The sequence below is a fragment of the Nerophis ophidion genome, linkage group LG04, assembly GCF_033978795.1.
Source record: "Nerophis ophidion isolate RoL-2023_Sa linkage group LG04, RoL_Noph_v1.0, whole genome shotgun sequence".
Taxonomy (NCBI): Eukaryota; Metazoa; Chordata; class Actinopteri; order Syngnathiformes; family Syngnathidae; genus Nerophis; species Nerophis ophidion.
The window spans coordinates 65,658,827-65,680,025 of NC_084614.1; the positions used below are offsets into that span (position 1 = coordinate 65,658,827).

A 21,199-nucleotide genomic window follows, 5' to 3' on the forward strand; every position below is an offset into this window, starting at 1 on the left:
CTGAGTGTTGCCATGGCGACCATCTGTTTGGTGGCTTTTAATGGAAGCGAAACAAGCCTTTAATGTCAAGACAGTTCATTTGTCTCATTAGAAGTGTTACTTTCTGCCTGTTTTATTTACGTTTTAACACCTGCCTGCTGAGTGGGCATTGCCTAACTGCCATCTATCAGAGATGTTTGCCATCATAACCCATCTGATCATATGTAATTACATGGGATATTATAATTATCATGTAAAGCTGTACTGCTGTATTATTTTACTAACCTTATTATTAGGATTTTTTTAAATCTAATTCCAGGTTTGGCGTGCACTGGTATCAAGAGACAGCGATTATGCAATATTGCAATACTCCACTCATTGAGACTTAAGCCTGAGAGATAACGTGATGTAACATGATATACATATTTTGTCCTACTTGTAATTGACTTCGTATTGTACATTCAAACTTATCTTGAAGTGCACAACTACACTTATTCTCACTAAAGCCAACATCCATATTTGAAACTGTTGTATTGGTATTGATTTTGTACCTTTTGGAGGAATATATCACCCCAGATTCACATCTCATTGAAAAAGTCAAGGTCGTCTTAAAGTAAACAACTGCACAAAGGACTATATCAATAGCTGATGCTGATATATTGATTTTCTATCCTGAGAGGTAACAATGGGATACATTATATCGTGATATTGATCTGTTGTACAACACTCGGTTCTCATGTTTGCATAACTACTTCATACTCAAATGAAGAACTGAATCAATATCTAATGCATTTGTATCGATACTGTACCCTGAGAGTGAACTTTTATATTATAGTACAATATCGATATTTGGCCCCACCCTTACTTGACATTGCAATCAAAATTGAAACAGCACACACTTGGACAAAGGACTGCATTAATATCTGATGTATCAATTCTGTATAGATGACTGATATGATATGACAATATCAATAGTCAAACTTGTCATTTACTGCATAACTGCACATACTCGGACAAAGGACAATATCGATATCTGATGCAGATGTATCACAGTATCGATATTTATATTTTTTTATAATTAATTTATTTATAAACATTTTGTCCCACCCTTGTTTGACATCACATTAAAAAAGTAAAATTCTCGTGAGGACGAGGACAACTACACAGATTTAGGACTGTATTGACATCTGGTGCTGTTGTATCGATTCCCTTGATAATATGATATTGCAATATCAATATTTAATCCTTAATTGACATCACAATACCAATGATATAATATCACAAGTTATTATTTTTCCTACCGACATTTGGCGTTACACCACACACTTATATAATGTGTATAATTTCACATCAACTTTTCAAAAAAGACTGATATTGATATTTGATGTAATTGTATTGATACTGTACCATTGACAGTAATGATGGGATATATCACAATACATACACACATACTTGCACAAAATATTATAGCGATATCTTATGTTTTATTTCCTCATAGATAACTGCAACATGATATTAAAATATCAATATTTTTCCGCTATCCACATTTACGCTACACTCATATCAAATATATAAATTTAAATTGACTTGTAATGATATCATAATATCAATATGTTTACCATTTTCTCCCACCCCGTTCACTTAATCTGCTGCAGTTGTATTAATACTGTACAGTGAACGCCAATGATATGATACATATCATGATATCATAATATTGATATTTTGTACCGACCTTAACAGACATTCCATTACAATTTTAATTATCGTGATAAAGTGTGTAACTACACATACTTCGACATAGGACTGTATCGATATCTGATGTTTCAATTATGTATACGTAACTGTGATATTTCACCACAATTTTGCCACCCATATTTACTTTATCTGATGTGGTTGTATTGATACTGTACAATGAACGCTAATGATGGGATGTTTTTCTCAGTATTGACCCACATCCAATCCATTCCAGATTAAAAAGTCCAAAGGAAAGTGAAAGTATGGTATCAAAATCTGATACAGGTGTTTCTATACTACGAAATTTTGTTCTTATTTGTACTGTAAAGTTCAAATTTGAATGACAATAAAAAGGAAGTCTAAGTCTATACTGTGACATACAACAATGCAATATATCAGGATGTTGATATTTTGTTGCACAAGAGGAATAAATAGTATCACTTCTCTCATCAACGTTATCGTTTGAAATGATTTATTAGGGTCATCAGAGGCTAAAGCGTCCTACAGCTTGTACAGCTGTGCCGGAGAGGGCGTCATTCTGCAGCATGACCCCTACAAGCTGAGTGGGGACGCCAGCGACATCAACAAACTCATCCGGGAGACCAACAACATTGATGTGGGAGGGGCCAAAGTCCAGAGTTGTTATACTTACTACTTGGACCGAAATGTGTTCTAAATGTTGGCTTGTGTTTCTTCTGACAGCACAAGTTGTCTCCGCACACCGACCTCAGCTGGAAGCCGGATGGCAAAGTAGTCGCTATCGGCAACGAGGACGGGTAACGGGAAAGACTCCTTCGAATACCATGTGTTTGTTTTACCATCCTCATCCAGTCTCCCTTTTTTACGCCACCCATCAGATGTATCGACGTCTATCAGGCTCCGACTCTGAAGCTCTTGTGTAGCATCCAGCAGCATCACAAGATCATCAACACCCTGCGATGGCATCCAGAACACAACCACACCGAAGAGCTGCACGCCCTGCTGGCTTCGGGCTCCAGCAACGCCATCGTCTACGTGCATGACCTACGCTCTGTGATAGGTAAATTATGTTTGCAAAAATTCAAGATATCACTGCTACAATACGAAGTGCAGATTTAGAAAATACTTGTAAAATTACAAATTTCACATTAAATTTATCCATCCATCCATTTTCTACTGCTTATTCCCTTTCTTTGTAATACTACAAAATAAACCGTAATGTCAAAATATTGCTGCAATGCTAAACAATTGTTTGACATTTTTGTCACACATCTCTGCGCATTTTTTTTTAAATCACAAAAAAAATCAGAAGAAAAAAGGTATGTTTTCAAGAAAATGAATGACAAAAATAGTAATAAACGATAAAGTTGCAATATTTTTAGTTTAAAGTGCAACATTGTTGTCAAAATAGCATTGGAAGTTTTTTCTTGTAATGTTGACTCTTGTATGCCTAACTTTAGTGATTTCAAAAAAAAAATTCACAGAAATTGTGTTATTGTGAGCAAAACATTTGCAATGTTATGACGCTTAAAATCAATATTTTATCATTTAAGAAATATCATGCTTTTTTGAGGTGCCACCTTTATCGTGGTAAAGGAGTTTGCGTGTCCCAATGATCCTAGGTGCTATTTTGTCCCGGGACTTCTATGCCCACTGGTAAGGGCTCTCAAAACAAACAGGTCCTAGGTGAGGGATCAGACAAAGAGCAGCCCGAAGACCTTTATGATGAAGAAAAAACGAGGACTCAGATTTCCCAGGCCCAGATATGGGTCCCCTCTGGAGCCAATCCCAGAGGCCTGGTGGCCTCTCCCCATGCGGGACCGGTCGGGCACAGTCTGAAGAGGCAACGTGGGTCCCCCTTCCAACGCTGTATTGCAATAATAAGATTTAATGATGAGAATTACTTTTTAGTATTACAATATTAAAGTTATGTTGTAGTATTACGCTAATGAAATTATGTTGCGATATTTATATTGTAGTATTACAAAAATACTTCTAAAGGTCTTATCAATTTTTTTATGCAAGAAGTTATGTTGCTAGAATTAAGTTAGAAGAAATAAGTTGTAATATTACAAAATAATTTCCAATGTTGATGTGAAATGATAAAATTGTAATTCTTGTTTTGTATCCAATAAAAGTTGTAACGCAACTAAAAAATATAAAGTTCCGCATTTTTCGGTAAATGACAATATTTCTAAAATACTACACAACTTTTTTCATGAATTTTTTTTTTTTTTTTATAAATTTTTTTACGCATAAATTTGTAATATTTTACCTTAATCATCGTAGATTAAGACACGTTATTTTTCGGGGGAAAAAAGCCATAATATTACTGGTAATAGTTGGACATGTGACTGCGACGAAGTAGTGACTTGTCCAGGGTGTACAACGCCTTCCACCTGAATGCAGCTGAGATAGGCTACAGCACCCCCCACGACCCTGAAAGGGACAAGCAGTAGAACATAGATGGATAGATACAATGAGTAAACAGACTATTAGAATATTAAACTTTAGTATTTTATGTCTAGTAAAAAAAGGAATTGGTTAATCCCCTAGTACAGTGGTTCTCAAATGGGGGTACGCGTACCCCTGGGGGTACTTGAAGGTATTCAAAGGGGTATGTGAGATTTTTCAAAAATATTCTAAAAATAGCAACAATTCAAAAATCCTTTATAAATATATTTATTGAATAATACTTCAACAATATATGAATGTAAGTTCATAAACTGTGAAAAAAATACAACAATACAATATTCAGTGTTGACAGCTAGATTTTTTGTGGACATGTTCCATAAATATTGATGTTAAAAATGTCTTTTTTTGTGAAGAAATGTTTAGAATTAAGTTCGCAAATCCAGATGGATCTCTATTACAATCCCCAAAGAGGGCACTTTAAGTTGATGATTACTTCTATGTGTAGAAATCTTTATTTATAATTGAATTACTTGTTTATTTTCCAACAAGGTTTTAGTTATTTTTTTTATCTTTTTTTCCAAATAGTTCAAGAAAGACCACTACAAATGAGCTATATTTTGCACTGTTATACAATTTAATAAATCAGAAACTGATGACATAGTGCTGTATTTTACTTCTTTATCTCTTTTTTTCAACCAAAAATGCTTTGCTCTGATTAGGGGGTACCTGAATTAAAAAAATGTTCACAGAGGGTACATCACTGAAAAAAGGTTGAGAACCACTGCCCTAGTATAACCAGCCTTATGGATTATCCTAACTGATCTTTTCTGCAGTACTATGAGTGAATGAAGTGTAGGTTTGTAATTGTTTCCCTATATCTCCCATATGGATACACTTAAGAACTGTACAGAGTATAAAGTGATGATTGATTCAAAATGTATTATGCATTATTTAATATTGATATATTTTGCCACATTTATGTTATATGTACTTTTAATATGTTGTTTCCAGCTCATTTTATCATCTGTGATAACACCTAAAAATAGGTTTTGTATCATGTGAATGATTTACCATGTTTTTGTGTTTGAAAATTAAAATTTTGATTTCCAATTAAATTTATTTTGGTTTTACTTGATTTTAAAAAATCAGTTTTTATCAGGCAATCTTCTTAGCTTGTTAATTTCCACAGTAATAGTTGTCTTTACTTTCCTGTGAGTTTTTCCTTAAACAGAGTGCAAAAATAGTATTAGCTTTAGAACTTTCATGGCTTTTGATATACAATATACATTGTGATTGTCACGTACTATGATGTTGTTTTTAAACTAGTGTTTTTTTTAACACAGAGAATCCTCCGGAGAGTCCCCTGGTGTTGACAGAGCCTTATCGCAGGCTGTGTGGTCACACTTCCAAAATCACCGGGATGTCGTGGAGTCCTCACAACAGTGGCAAACTGGCCACTGTGTCATACGATGGCACCGCCCAGGTCAGTCATTTAGGATAAAATAATTAAGACACAGGATTCGGATTGTTTTTGTTTGTGGTGTTCAGGTGTGGGACGTGCAGCAGGAAGCGGCGGTCTCCAACTACCGCGGACATGTGGGGTACCTGCTGTGCGTGGAGTGGTCCCCTGTCGACCCGGACGTCGTCTGGACAGGAGGGAAGGACTTCACCGTGCAAGAGTGGAGGGTCTCCAAGCAGGAGTTCACAAACCCGCCCAAAGGTGACGATGGACAAAATCGAAAGTGTGTGTTTTTCTTGTGCTTCATGGTGCCGCTTGTCACAGGGAAGAAGATGCTGGACCTGAAGGGGAAGAACAAGCAGAAGAAAAAGACCAAGAAGGAGACGCCAGATCTTAACGGCGAGTTGGTTGTTGAGGTAGTCGCCACAGGACAGGAGCCTTCTGATGACGATGAACAGGTGGAGGTGGTCCCTGCTAACAGTCCTGTGCCTCCAGCAGGTAAAAAAGGTGCTTATTAATTGTTTGTAGCTTTTATGCTAACAACGTTCTGTCAAATTAGCCTCCTTAGCGGTGCAGAGGAAACCCTCGACTGTGATGAAGAAAGCAGGTACATTTAAATCGTATCTTCACGTTTGGGGTGCAGATAGATAACATGAATATTATTACATTTCCAGACTCAAACGTGCAGAAGAGGAAGAAGGTTCGCTCCATGCTGCCCATCAGCACCGCCATGGACCACCGGCCCAAAGAGGAGCTCCTGCAGGACTGCCTCACACTGGCGGCCTTCACGCACGGCAGTGGTGAGCGTTTGCATCTTCATTGTCATCAGCAAATTATTATACCAAAATGACTCTTCATCAACACAATTCAAAAATAACATATCCAATAAAATGTCGTCAAATACAAATAGTAATATTGATTGTGCATAGATAGATAGATAGATAGATAGATAGATAGTACTTTTTTGATTCCTTCAGGAGAGTTCCCTCAGGAAAATTCATATGTGTGTGTGTGCGCGGCAACTTCACAGGTTTTGGGTTTTGTGCATTTGATTTTTTTTTTTTTTTTTAATACACTTACAAATATATATATGTATATATATATATTAGAGATGCGCAGATAGGCAATTATATCATCCGCAACCGCATCACCAGAGTCATCATCCACCCGCCGTCCACCCGAACCAACACTTTATCAGGACCGTACCCGCCCGCTAACCGCCCGCTGAAATACATCAGAGGTCGGCCACCTTTACCACTCACAGAGCTATTTAAACCCGTTTCACAGAGTAATGAAGACAATTGGAGCCGCTAACGTTCTCGCGAATATCCATTTGCCGTTCATCCTGATGACAACAATATGGGCGTGCTGTGAAGCCATTGCCTTTGACACCTTCAACAACATGTACAAACCAAATGTTAGTCCGGCAACATGTTGTGTGCAGCTTCCGCAATCACACGTACAAGATTGAAAGGGGTTTGCTGCTAGCGGGGTGTATAAAATAGTCAGGAAGTGTCATGGATACAAAGGATTCTGGGTGTTTGTTGTGTTGCGTTTATGTTGTGTTACTGGGAAGGATGTTCTCCCGAAATGTGTTTGTCAATCTTGTTTGGTGTGGCTTCACAGCGTGGCGCAAATTACTAAGAGTGTTAAAATTGTTTATATCACAACCATTAGTGCACTCTGTGTCACCCAGTATGCCTTGCAGTCGTGTGCGTGTTGCTGCGGAAGCCACACACAACATGATGCTGAACTGACAAGTAGATCGTACATGTTGTAGAAGGCGACAAAGTCAATGGCTTCATAGCACGCCCTAATACTTATCTGGGTGACATACAGTCATTCAAGAGAATATTAGCGTCTCCTATTGTCTTCTTCGCTTTGTGACACAGGTCTTAAATGGATCTTTGAATGGCAAAGGATACCGATCCCAGAACCATGTATATCAAATATTTCCGGAAGGTTCAACCGCCCCCCGCCTGAATCTAATTAAAATCAATTTTTTCGTCATGTCACCCGCCCGACTACGCGGATGAGACCGCAAACCGCGCATCTCTAATATATATATATATTTCGTCATGTCACCCGCCCGACTACGCGGATGAGACCGCAAACCGCGCATCTCTAATATATATATATATATATATATATGCATATATGCATATATATATATATGCATATATGTATATATATATATATATATATATATATATATATATATATATATATATATATATGCATATGTGTATTTATAGGGCTTCACGGTGGCAGAGGTGTTAGTGCGTCTGCCTCAAAATACGAAGGTCCGGAGTACTGTGGTGTCAAGCGAAATAAGTGCCCAAGCGTGTCGGGGCATATATTTAGCGCCTTAAGTGCGAAATATATGCCCACCCTATTGTATACCGTGTGTATGGGACGGCTTGCCAAATAATTGCCCCTGTGGCCTCAGTGAGAGTGCATACGAGGTATACTCATTAGCCTTGAGTTGTTGTTAGTGCAACAGGATTCACTCCCACTGACACTGCTGCTGACACAGTCGTCCTCTTCCATGACGGTTGTCAGTCCACACAAACAAACAAATCTTCAGAGTCTCGCTAAATCACTCGAGGATGTTCTCTCTCTCGCTACACATACGTTGGTTTGTCAATGAGGCCGCCCTGCCAAAAAACTGCCTGGCTGGTCACTGCGCAGGTGCGCGCATGCGTACACCCCCCCTGAGCACCTATTTTGCTGGGCACAAATTTGGCGTCACACTGGGTTCGGGATCTTTCTGTGTGGTGTTTGCATGTTCTCCCCGTGAATGCGTGGGTTCCCTCCGGGTACTCCGGCTTCCTCCCACTTCCAAAGACATGCACCTGGGGATAGGTTGATTGGCAACACTAAATTGGCCGTAGTGTGTGAATGTTGTCTGTCTATCTGTGTTGGCCCTGCGATGAGATGGCGACTTGTCCAGGCTGTACACCGCCTTCCGCCCGATTGTAGCTGAGATAGGCACCAGCGCCCCCCGCAACCCCAAAGGGAATAAGCGGTAGAAAATGGATGGATGGATGGATATTTATGTATATATATATTTTTTGTGTAAACTCTGCCTCCCTTCTTCTACTCAGTAGAAATACACTATCCATCCATCCATCTTCTTCCGCTTATCCGAGGTCGGTCCGTGGGGGCAGCAGCCTAAGCAGGGAAGCCCAGACTTCCCTCTCGCCATCCACTTCGTCTAGCTCTTCCTGGGGGATCCCGAGGCGTTCCCAGGCCAGCTGGGAGACATACAGTAGTCTTAACGTGTCCTGGGTCTTCCCCGTGGCCTCCTACCGGTTGGACGTGCCCTAAACACCTCCCTAGGGAGGCGTTCGGGTGGCATCCTGACCAGATGCCCGAACCACCTCATCTGGCTCCTCTCGATGTGGAGGAGAAGCGGCTTTACTTTGAGTTCCTCCCGGATGGCAGAGCTTCTCACCCTATCTCTAAGGGAGAGCCCCGCCACCAGGCGGAGGAAACACATTTCGGCCGCTTGTACCCGTGATCTTGTCCTTTTCGGTCATGACCCAAAGCTCATGACCATAGGTAAGGATGGGAACGTAGATCGACCGGTAATTTGAGAACTTTGCCTTCCGGCTCAGCTCCTTCTTCACAACAACGGATCGGTACAACGTCCGCATTACTGAAGACGCCGCACCGATCCACCTGTCGATCTCACGATCCACTCTTCCCTCACTCGTGAACAAGACTCCCAGGTACCTGAACTCCTCCACTTGGGGCAGGGTCTCCAACCCAACCCGGAGATGGCATTCCACCCTTTTCCGGGCGGGAACCATGGACTCGGACTTGGGGGTGCTGATTCTCATTCCGGTCGCTTCACACTCTGCTGCGAACCGATCCAGTGAGAGCTGAAGATCTCAGCCAGATAAAGCCATCAGGACACATCACTCCCCACAGGACTTCCCGAGGGACACGGTCGAATGCCTTCTCCAAGTCCACAAAGCACATGTAGACTGGTTGGGCAAACTCCCTTGCACCCTCAAGAACCCTGCCGAGAGTATAGAGCTGGTCCACAGTTCCACGACCAGGACGAAAACCACACTGTTCCTCCTGAATCCGAGGTTCGACTTTCCGGCGTAGCCTCCTCTCCAGTACACCTGAATAAACCTTACCGGGAAGGCTGAGGAGTGTGATCCCACGATAGTTGGAATACACCCTCCTGTCCCCCTTCTTAAATCCAATCCACTTTATTTATATAGCACATTTAAACAACGATAACGTTTCCAAAGTGCTGCACAGCCATGTTAAAAACAATATTAAAAAAAAAAAAAAAAAAAATATTATGCTCCACCAATGACTGAATAAAAACAAAAAATAAATACATATAAAACCAATAAAAACAAATATGATTAAAAACTATTTTAAAGGGTAAAATCAATTAAAACAGTAAAATAGAAATCAAAGTGTATAAAAAACACAGAGGACAACAGAGGACCATACAACTCACGTAGTGTTAAAAGCCAAAGAATAAAAGTGGGTCTTAAGACGAGACTTAAAACACTCTACTGTGGAAGCAGTTTGAACATGGAGCGGCAGAGTGTTCCAGAGCTTAGGGCCGACCACAGTGAAGGCCCTGTCTCCCCTGGTCTTAAGTCTAGTCTTGGGCACCACGAGCTGGAGCTGGCTCTCGGATTTCAGAGCGCGCGCAGGAAAGTAAATTTGGATGAGGTCTGAGATATATTGAGGTGCCAGTCCATGTAAAGATTTAAAAACAAACAGCAATGTTTTAAAATCAATTCTAAAATGAACAGGTAGCCAGTGCAAACTCTGAAGAATTGGGGTTATATGCTGGCGTTTCCTGGCCCCTGTTAAAAGTCGAGGGACCATCACCCCGGTCTGCCAATCCAGAGGTACCGCCCCCGATGTCCACGCAATGCTACAGAGTCTTTGCAACCAAGACAGCTCCACAGCATCCAGAGCCTTAAGGAACTCCGGGCGGGTCTCATCCACCCCTGGGGCCTTGCCACCGAGGAGCTTTTTAACTACTTCAGCAACCTCAGCCCCAGAAATAGGAGAGCCCACCACAGATTCCCCGGGCCATGCTTTCTCATAGGAAGACATGTTGGTGGGATTGAGGAGGTCTTCGAAGTATTCCTTCCACCTATCCACAACATCCACAGTTGAGGTCAGCAGAACACCATCCACACCATACACGGTGTTGACAGTGTACTGCTTCCCCTTCCTGAGGCGGCGGATGGTGGTCCAGAATCGCTTCGAAGCCGTCCTGAAGTCGTTTTCCATGGCTTCCCGGAACTCCTCCCATGTCCGAGTTTTTGCCTCCGCGACCGCTGAAACTGCCACACCGCTTGGCCTGTCTGTACCTGTCCACTGCCTCCGGAGTCCTATGAGCCAAAAGAACCCGATAGGACTCCTTCTTCAGCTTGTCCACCAACGGGTTTTAGGATTACCGCCCCGACAGGCACCAACTACCTTGCGGCCACAGCTCCAATCAGCCGCCTCAACAATAGAGGTGCGGAACATGGTCCACTCGGGCTCAATGTCCAGCACCTCCCTCGTGACATGTTAAAAGTTCTTCCGGAGGTGGGAATTGAAACTATCTCTGACAGGAGACTCTGCCAGACGTTCCCAGCAGACCCCCACAATGCATTTGGGCCTGCCAGGTCTGTCCGAAATACACATTTGAGCAAATATGCCTGCCAAATAAAACAAGCGCTCACTTCCGTGGTTCAATTCAAAGAGCCACTTGGTTCACAAACGACTCATTATCCATCCATCCATCCATCCGTTTTCCTACCGCTTGTCCCGTTGGGGGCCGCGGGGGGGTCGCTGGAGCCTATCTCAGCTGCATTCGGGCATTATGTCTGGTGCAAAAATAGCATACTTGATCCATGTTTGCTCTCCAGCACCCCCTGCGGGCTGTGTACCTGGCCAGGGGGAGCACGTCCACCTGGGTCTCTTCTCCGACAGAGCCGCTCTGCACCGCATGTTCGATGCCGAAGGTACGCTTGGTTTCTACTCCCTTTTAGCTCAGACGCACAGAAGAAGTGACTAAAAAAAAAAACCTCTCGTACTTGCAGAGGAAAGTCATGTGGAGGCCGACCACTTTGAGTCGGTGGTCTACTTGCGTCTGTGGAGCGGAGACTTGGAGGGGGCGCTGCAGCTGGCGGCAGAAAAAGGAGAACTCAACGACCACCTCGTCTCCATGGCGCCGATGGGTGAGCAGATTGTTCTCTGAAGATGATGTGAGTCAAGCAGGGATTGTTAATGCTTCTGGTTTGCAGCGGGCTTCAAGGTGTGGCACAGCACGGTGGAGCGCTACGTCAAGCAGCTGTGTTTGCAGGAGCAGCACCTGAAGGCCGCCTCCCACCTGCTGTCAATCAACAAGCTGTATGAGGCGGTCGAGCTGCTGCGCTCTCACAAGCTCTACAGGTGACAAACATGACGAGAAATTAGCCTTAGACTTAGAGTAACTTTATTGATCTGCAGGGGAAATTGTTCCACACAGTAGGTCACTTACAAATAATGGAAAGGGTAATACCTGCTCAATTGTGATCAATACCAGAAGTCTATCAAGTCTCAATAACGCTGGATAATTCAGCAATAAACATCAAAATGCTGCAGACTAAGCATAACTGCTTATGCTTTATTTTAAACATGCATACAGTTTCACATTTTCACAAATTTCCATTTTCTCACTAAATGTCCAAATAGGAGTAAGAAGAATCATTAATTGTATACAATTGTAAAATGCTAAACAATTAACTCAAAATTAACATAATTATGTGTTTTTAATATTTATATATATTTGTGATGATTACAATTTTTGTCCTTTTTTTAAAAGCTTTATTTATTCATATTTTTTTATTTGCCTTTTTAAAAGTTTTATTTAGTCAATATATTTACAATCGTTAAATCATTTATAATTATTCTACTCAAAAGTGTGTATTATTTTGATAATAATTATACTTTTTTTACAGTTTAATTCTAAAAATGTGTCACAGATTGCCAGAATATATTTTTATAATGATTATGTCTTATATATGTATATATATAATATTAGACTTACAATGTATTTATCCTAAATGGAAATTATTCAATTGAAGAAATTATAATTATTGTAATTTGTGTAATTGTGTTTTTGTTTTTATTCATCCAAAAACTTTTCTCTATTTTATTTTCAAATATTTATTTTTAGTCATTATTTAGACATTTTATGTGTAAAAAAAAAGTAGTATTTAGAATTAAGTTCAATTTTTTTTTTTAAATAAATAGTTTTTGTTAATTGAAGAAATAATACCTTATTTGTGTAATTTTATTTTTCTCTATCTTATTTTCAAATATTTATTTTTATGGTCATTATTCAGACATTTTATACGTAAAAAAAATAAGTATTATTTCAAAAAAAAGTTGTCAATTGAAATAAGAAGAAATGTAAGATAAAATACATTATATTAGTTTGTATGTATTTTTAGTCATTTAACACAAACATAAAGATGTATTATTTCAAAAAGTATGATGTTTTCCAGGGAGGCCATCGCTCTGGTCAAGGCCAGGCTACCGGCGGAAGATCCAGTCCTGAAGGATCTTTACACCTGCTGGGCCGCCATGTTGGAAAAGGACGGACATTTCTCTTCCGCTGCCAAATGGTGACTCCTTTCTTTCTGTTGCTGTCTTTCCCTCGGTGTTTAAAACGCTCACGACTACCACGCCATCCCGTAGTTATGTCGCTGCCGGCGCCAGTTTTGACGCCGCCAAGGTCATCGCCCGCAAGAACGACGTCTCCTCGCTGAGGACGGCGGCCGCTCTGGCCCGCGTCTCGGGGGAGAGTGCCCTTGCCCAGTCGTTGGCTCTGCGCTGCGCCAAGGACTTGGCCTCGGCGAGGGACTGGATCGCCGCTCAGGAGGTCCTCGCCTCGCAGGAGAGCCTGCTGGTTAGTGCCTGAACACTTTATTATAATATTCCTTATAATAACTGCATGTAAAACTTTGCTTGAACTGAAATGCTAATAACCGGCATGGGATTTTTCCGTCTTAAGTCGGAATTCCGTCTTTTTTAATATCGGGGGGGGGTTATCTTCCGTTTTTCGTTGTTTTTTTCTGACCCTAAGTCAAGATTCGTTTACTTGCCGATTCGTCTTTTGTAATCGAGACGTAGGTTATACTATGCCGTAGTTGATTGGTCGATATGTCCCTTATGACTAATCAGTACATCTGTTATGAATGATGACGTTATTACCGCCATTTTCCAAATGTAAACGATGACGGTTCTCGAGAGAAAGGACGCTTCACGAGTATAAGAAATTGATAAACATGTCAAAAATAAGTTTCGATGGGACTGGATGGAAAGGGAAATCACTGATACTGTTGGGAAGAAGGAAGTTATGACTTTGTTTGGCGATTTTATTCAAAAAATCGATCGTCCCGGAAAAGTTTTGTGCACGTGGTGTAAAGATAATATTGACTATGGATCACGAGGTTTCAAGGCTTTGGAAGTACATGCGCAATGCCAAAAACATATGAAACAACATGAAAGAAGGAAAAAGAACTTTTCACTAGCTGGTACTTTTGGATGTCAACCAAAAGTGAGCAAACCTTACGGACTTCATCCTTTGTTTACATCGACAACTGCCGCAGACATCGAGAGGAAAGATCCACCCAAACAACCCACTTCAGTTGCAGACTTGGTAGTTAATAATGAGGTAAGCTAAAAAATATTTGCTTGCGATGTACGCATGTTTGTTTTAAATATTAATCAATTATTGATTTGCGAAATATAAATGGGTTTTTCTAAAAATAAAAAGCCACGTGAAAATATATTATGAAATTACAGAAATTCAAAGAGTTGCATTATTGATTCCAGTTAACAATTCATTTGAAATAAATTTGCATATAATACTAATTTGTAATATTAAGTTCTTATGTAGTCTCTTGAAACAATATTGTCAGTGGTGTAACAATCTTGAAGGTAAATATTTTCACACTTGTTTCATGCAATATGTCAGTGTCCTCACATTATTATTATTTCCTATTTTCAAATATGAGTAAACAGTACTAAACATGTTGGCAGTGAAATAAAAAAAAGAAGCTACAAAAGCAAACACCAAAAAGAAAATGCAGGCTGCTCAGAAATTTGCAATGAAAGCTTATGTTAGGGCTCTCCAAACAAGTAAATGTGTGAAGTGAAGTAATGTGGTAATACTGTAATTAAACTGTAGATAATAACACTGATCAATGTGACACCTGTGGATGTGAAATGAACAGAAGATGTAAATATTGTGACTAAATACTGTTGGGACTGAACCATATACAGTGATTCATTTGGATCATTTGGGTATGTATGTTCTATTAATAATGTTTTTATGTCTTTAAACACTAAAATATTTTCTTCAAATGGTGCTGTCTTTGTTAATTTTAGCATGTTAAATTGGTGAAAAACCAGGAGCTTCGGGGGGCTTTGCCCTCTTTGTCCCCCAAACCCCCGGAAATTTTTTCAGCGTTTTTCATTGTGGTCAAATCACATGCCTGTAATAAGCTAGAATGCTACTTTAGGTAAAAAATAAATCTTTTTTAAAGCCACGTAGGGCGGACGGCCCGGGGGTTTTCAGTTGGAGACCCTCGATTAACAGCGTGTTGGAGGTTTGAATACTGGCAAGGTAGCGCTTATTAACGAAATCCATGATTTTTAAATTTAAACGGGCACAATTATCGAAAAGGTTGGTACAAATTGTTAGCATGCTAAACGACAACAGTTAGCATGGAATTTAGCGCCTATTAGATGTTTGTTTAGGTTTAAACCTAAACATTAGCCAAAATGCTAGCAAAAACCATTAGCATACACACAAGTTGGAGCTTAATAACAAAACCATGACTTTGTTTAGGTTCAACCATACAAAATTTGTTAAAGTGCTCAGATACGAAGGATGGAAAAGGTAAGAATGGAAAGGATAATGCAGGTATAAACTAGACTAAAAATGTACCATAGTAGGAATATAAAATATATGTAATATTTACTGATGTATTATTATAGTACATTTTTATATGATATATAGAATATATAACATGTTATGAAATATAATAACATAAAATGTTAACATTCTTGCAAGTAAGTGCCCAATAACAAAAAAATACCGTATTCTTCGGATTATAAATTGCAGTTTTTTTCATATTTTGACTGGGGGTGCGACTTATACTCTGTAGCGACTTATGTGTGAAAATATTCACGCATTACCGTAAAATATGAAATACCGTATTTTCTTGAATTGCCGCAGGACATATAGTATGTGCCTGCCTTGAATTACTGCTGGGTCAAACTCTCTTCCCAAATTAATTAGCGCATGCTTAGTATTACCGCCTGGTCAAACTCGTGACGTCACGAGTGACACTTCCTTTGTCATCATTTTCAAAATGGAGGAGGCTCATTTCAATACCGGTAATTTGAAATCGCATTATGGGAAGAAGATTAAGAGCTATTCAGTAGGATTTAAGGTCCAAGTTTACATCACACTCAAATTTTTACTGCATACCTTTGGTAAGTGCCGGAGTGAGAAGAGGTTTTAAAATAATTAGCGCATGCTTACTTTTACCGCATGCCTTTGGTAAGCACAGGAGTAAGAAGAGGTTTTAAATTAATTAGCGCATGCTTACTTTTACCACATGCCTTTGGTAAGCACAGGAGTAGGAAGAGGTTTTAAATTAATTAGCGCCCCGGCGGCAATTCAAGGAAATACGGTAATATATTTGATCTCATTTACGTAAGAGACTTGGCGTATATCAGCAATCGTCACACACACACGTCAACCAATAAAAATTTGGCGGGGGCGGGTCATGGCAGAAGTGCTTGTGAAAGAAAAGATGCTACCTGCTACTACTTTATCAAATACATTTCCCCCCCAAAAAAAGCGACTTATGCTCTAGTCGGCCTTATGTTTTGTTTCCTTCTTTATTATACATTTTCGGCCGGTGCGACTTATACTCCGAAAAATACGGTATATGTTTTTTTTTAGTTTGAAACATACAAAAGGGTTAAAAGTGGTAGCATAAATGGTTAGCATGCTAAATTGAACAGTTAGCGTACTTGCATTTTAGCATTTAATAAGAAAATCTATGATGTTTCTTTTAGGTTCAAACTTACAAAATTTGCTAAAATGTTAAAGTGTAGACATGCTATTGTAACATGGGAATACTTGCAAATTAGCGCCTAATAACAAAAACATGATTTTTTTTTTAGGTTTAAACCTGAAAAAATAGCTAAAATGTCAGCATAAACTTATAAATTACCGCCTAGTAATAGGATTTTTTCAGGTTTAAACCAACAACATTAGCCAAAATGCAAGCATAAACCATTAGCATACACACAACTTGGCGCTTAACAACAAAATCATTACTTTTTTTTAGGTTTTATACTAGAAATTTTGTTAAAATGCTAGTATAAGAATAGACATAGAAAAAACTTTATTGATCCACAAGGGAAATTGTTCCATACAGTAGCTCAGTTACAAAGGATGGAAAGGATAATGCAGGTATAAAGTAGACTAAAAATGTACCATAGTAGGAATATAAAATATAACATATACGTAATATTTACTGATATATTATTATATTATATTTGTATATAATATATAGCATGTTATGAAATATAATAACATAAAATGTTTGCATTCTTGCAAGTTAGTGCCCAATAACAAAAAAATTCCTTTTTTTTTTTACTGATATATTATCAAAACAAAACTAATTATCATTATATTATTATATTATCAAAACAAAAAAATACAGGGTTTTTTTACCGATATATTATCATATTATATTCGTATATAGAATATATAGCATGTTATGAAATATAATAACATAAAATGTTTGCATTCTTGCAAGTTAGTGCCCAATAACAAAAAAATACATGTTTTTTTTTTAGGTTGAAACATACAAAAGCATTAAAAGTGGTAGGATAAACTGTTAGCATGTTAAATGGGAACAGTTAGCGTACTTGCATTTTAGCATTTAATAAGAAAATCTTATTTTTTGGGTTCAAACCTACAAAATTAGCTAAAATGTTAACAAAGTGTAAACATGCTATTGTAACATGGGAATACTTGCAAATTAGCACCTTATAACAAAAAACAACATTTTTTTTTTGGTTTGAACCTGAAAAAATAGCTAAAATGTCAGCATAAACTTATAAATTACTGCCTAATAATAGGTTTTTTCAGGTTTAAACCAACAACATTAGCTAAAATGTTAGCACAAACTGTTAGCATACATGCAAATTAGTGCCTAATAACAAAAAAATGTTTTTTTTTTAGGTTTGATCATACAAAATGAGGTAAAATGCTAGCATAAACAGTTAGCATACTGACATGGAAACAGCATACAGGGCTTGCAGTTTAGTGTCTAATAAGAAAATCCAGTAGATGGCATAAGAGATATGTGTAGACTGCAAGATGATGTCAGTAAGCAACGGCACAACTTTAAAAGTTCCTTTGAGAATATAGAACATTACACACTGTGCTCAAAAATCAGTCAAAATGTTTTAGTACGACTTTGGTAAACTATGAAGCCGCACCACTTGATGGATTGTCGGCGCGTTATGTCTACTGTAGTCAGACATACCAGTATTATTATGGTGTGTGTTTATAAGGACCTCAAAATGACACCTATTAGCAGACATATTATCTGGCGTTTTCTTTCGCAATATTATGCAACACCATTTTTTCTTACTTTTTGGCACCTGCTGATGTGTATTTGGGATCTCAGAAATACTTTAATAATCCCGAGGGGAAAAAAATATCTGCATAAATCCTAAAAAATGTGCGCGCTTCCGCCATTGTAGTCCATTTTGACCCCGTAGTCGACAAGCTTTTTCTTTTTCTCTATCTTCTTATGTGACATTCATCCTCCACTGTTGCCATTTCTAATATAAAGTAGTCTAAAGTTCTTACTTATATCCGTCAGTAAACTCACAATGAAAGTGCAAAAACATACCGGTGTATTGAGTTTTATTATTCACCCAAGGAACTTTAGTTATCAGAGTTCCTGTCGGATGCTTTTTCACGGGACACATTTCTGTGTTGTTGTTGTTTCCGGGTGAGGAGATGCTGCTCTGTTATTGATTGGAGTAAAGTCTGAATGTCATTAAAACAGTTAGCTCCATTTTTTATACTTCTTCCACTCCCGTCCTTGCACGCTACACCGCTACAACAAAGATGACGGGGAGAAGACGCTGCCGAAGGTGAGCCAGGTAAATAAGACCGCCCACAGAGCGGCTTTAAGACGATTTGTAAAACATAATCCATGCAACATTTTGACCAAAGAATGACCATCACATGTTGTGTAGACCACAAGGAAGTGTTTTACATTTAGAAAAAAACTATAATAATAGGACTCCTTTAATGCGCCCTATAATCCGCTTTATATTAAAAAAAGACCAAAAATAGACCATTCATCGTCAGTGCGCCCTATGGTCCGGAAAATACGGTAAATGTATTGCACTTTTTGATATGCATCCACGTTTATGGATGTATGTTATATTGTCTTTATAGTTCATCCGTGTTTTGGGCGGTATTGAGGATTATTATTATTATTCGACATCAGGTGTGCCTAATGTTTTGGCCACAGGTGAAGGTCATCTTTTTGGCAGAAGTACCATGTAAGAGAAGCAAATAGCGTATTGTCACAAATAATTTCATTCTGCAGGTTCACAGACTTCACCTCAGCATCACCGAGCTGATGTCCTCCGCTCTGACACAGTCGGGCGTCGTCCCCGCGTCGGCCGTTTCGGGTCACGAATGGGCGGCGGCGTCGCCGTCTGGCAACATCCACATCCTCGAACGGGCACAAGACATTTGGTCGGAGCATTTTGGCATATTTAAGGTGGAGTCAGAGGGGAGCGGGTGCCTTGCGGAACTCCTGCAGGCACTGAAGAGCGTGGAAAGTCCAAGGGTCACCGCCAGCCTTCCTCTCATGCAGGTACAAACTTAATGATAATGATGGAGACTTCATTGGGAGGAAGAAGTAATGTTGTTCCCTTTCAGGTGCTGCTGTCGTCGTCCCTCCAGGTGGCGTGTGGCGTCATCAGCTGGTTGCTGGGTGACGGCGACCAACTGATGATGGAACTCTGGCAGGCGGTGTCGTGCTTCAGAGAGGCCACCGACTTCTGCGTCTTCGCCGAAATCTGCAGGATTCTCATCCCCGGCGGAGACGTGGGCGCCTTGAAGACAAACCCTCTAAAGTCCGAGGACGCCCGAGAGGCCGCCGACAGCCTGCAGGTGTGGGTGGGGTACCACCGTCTGTACCAGTGCTGGTGGCAGCGCCCTGACAGCGAAGGACTCGCCCATGGCGAATGTTGGCTGGGCTTCGACGCGGCGTCGCTTCTGTCCGACACCTTCGCCGCCTATCAGGCTGAGCAGAGGTCAGTCGGTGAGATCCAGCAGCGTATGAGCGCCATGGTGATGCAGCACAGTAGCGGCAACGGGGATGAACCAGAGCGCCATCAACAGTAAGATCATATTATGGCAGGGGTGTCCTAACTTTTTCCACTAAAAAGTCAAAGCATGCGGGCGCCATTTTGATATCTGAAATTTACTTTATAGATTTAGTTTGACATTTTAGGGCTCCCAAAAGGGTCTCATAGTCATAAAAAATTTAAAAATAAGTCATGTAATTTTATTTTTTAAATGTATTCAACTCTTAAATGTCTGCTCAATTTCAGGTTTATCTGTAGATATTTCGTTAATTGTATTTATTTATGGCAAAAACACAATACAAGCAATATTTTTCTCTAGGTGGAATATTTGGAGTATTGGGAGCCTTAAATAGGTCAGTAATTCACAGTTAATTCTAATTCATTATTATTTTTGAGCAATGACAGTTAAAAAAAAAATCCCTCTGAAATTGTTAAGGATCAAAATAAGCCCCATTCATAAAAATAAGTCATACCTTCAAGATCAATTAAAGATCTGTCAATAAAAAAAAATTCCATAGGTTTTTTTGGTTTTGTGCCCTTTTTGTCAAAACCCTCCCTGATTTTTATGGCAAAAACCCAATATTTTCCCAAAAACCTTTTCAGAGTACAATAGTTGATGTGAAGTAATTAGTGCTTTAAATGGGTCAATATTCACATAAAAAAAAAACGTTAATTTCACAATTCATTAGTTTTATATATTTTTTGTAAGTTCAAATCTACGAATTTAGCTAAAATTTTGAACTGGGGGCTTCACGGTGGGAGAGGGGTTAGTGCGTCTGCCTCACAATACGAAGGTCCTGCAGTCCTGGGTTCAATCCCAGGCTCGGGATCTTTCTGTGTGGAGTTTGCATGTTCTCCCCGTGAATGCGTGGGTTCCCTCCGGGTACTCCGGTTTCCTCCCACTTCCAAAGACATGCACCTGGGGATAGGTTGATTGGCAACACTAAATTGGCCCTAGTGTTTGAATGTGAGTGTGAATGTTGTCTATCTGTGTTGGCCCTGCGATGAGGTGGCGACTTGTCCAGGGTGTACATCGCCTTCCGCCCGATTGTAGCTGAGCTAGGCGCCAGCGCCCCCCGCGACCCCACAAGGGAATAAGCGGTAGAAAATGGATGGATGGATGTTGAACTGGGAACAGTACACATACTTGTAATTTTAGCGTGTAATAACAAAATCCTT

The 21,199-nt window shown here is 39.7% G+C and overlaps 1 protein-coding gene across 1 annotated transcript in view; it reads left to right on the forward strand.

The window, feature by feature from the left end:
- The window catches only part of gemin5 (gem (nuclear organelle) associated protein 5), a 34,980-nt gene that overhangs the window by 11,945 nt on the left and 1,836 nt on the right, over positions 1–21,199 (forward strand). Inside the window, exons 11-25 of the mRNA XM_061898819.1 lie at positions 2,193–2,329; positions 2,416–2,489; positions 2,571–2,752; positions 5,451–5,590; positions 5,656–5,827; positions 5,891–6,064; positions 6,126–6,173; positions 6,241–6,366; positions 11,470–11,565; positions 11,644–11,781; positions 11,848–11,995; positions 13,093–13,212; positions 13,286–13,496; positions 19,252–19,524; positions 19,590–20,053. Coding sequence (XP_061754803.1) covers positions 2,193–2,329; positions 2,416–2,489; positions 2,571–2,752; positions 5,451–5,590; positions 5,656–5,827; positions 5,891–6,064; positions 6,126–6,173; positions 6,241–6,366; positions 11,470–11,565; positions 11,644–11,781; positions 11,848–11,995; positions 13,093–13,212; positions 13,286–13,496; positions 19,252–19,524; positions 19,590–20,053 — 2,503 coding nt within the window. The remainder of the gene's footprint in view (positions 1–2,192; positions 2,330–2,415; positions 2,490–2,570; positions 2,753–5,450; positions 5,591–5,655; positions 5,828–5,890; positions 6,065–6,125; positions 6,174–6,240; positions 6,367–11,469; positions 11,566–11,643; positions 11,782–11,847; positions 11,996–13,092; positions 13,213–13,285; positions 13,497–19,251; positions 19,525–19,589; positions 20,054–21,199) is intronic.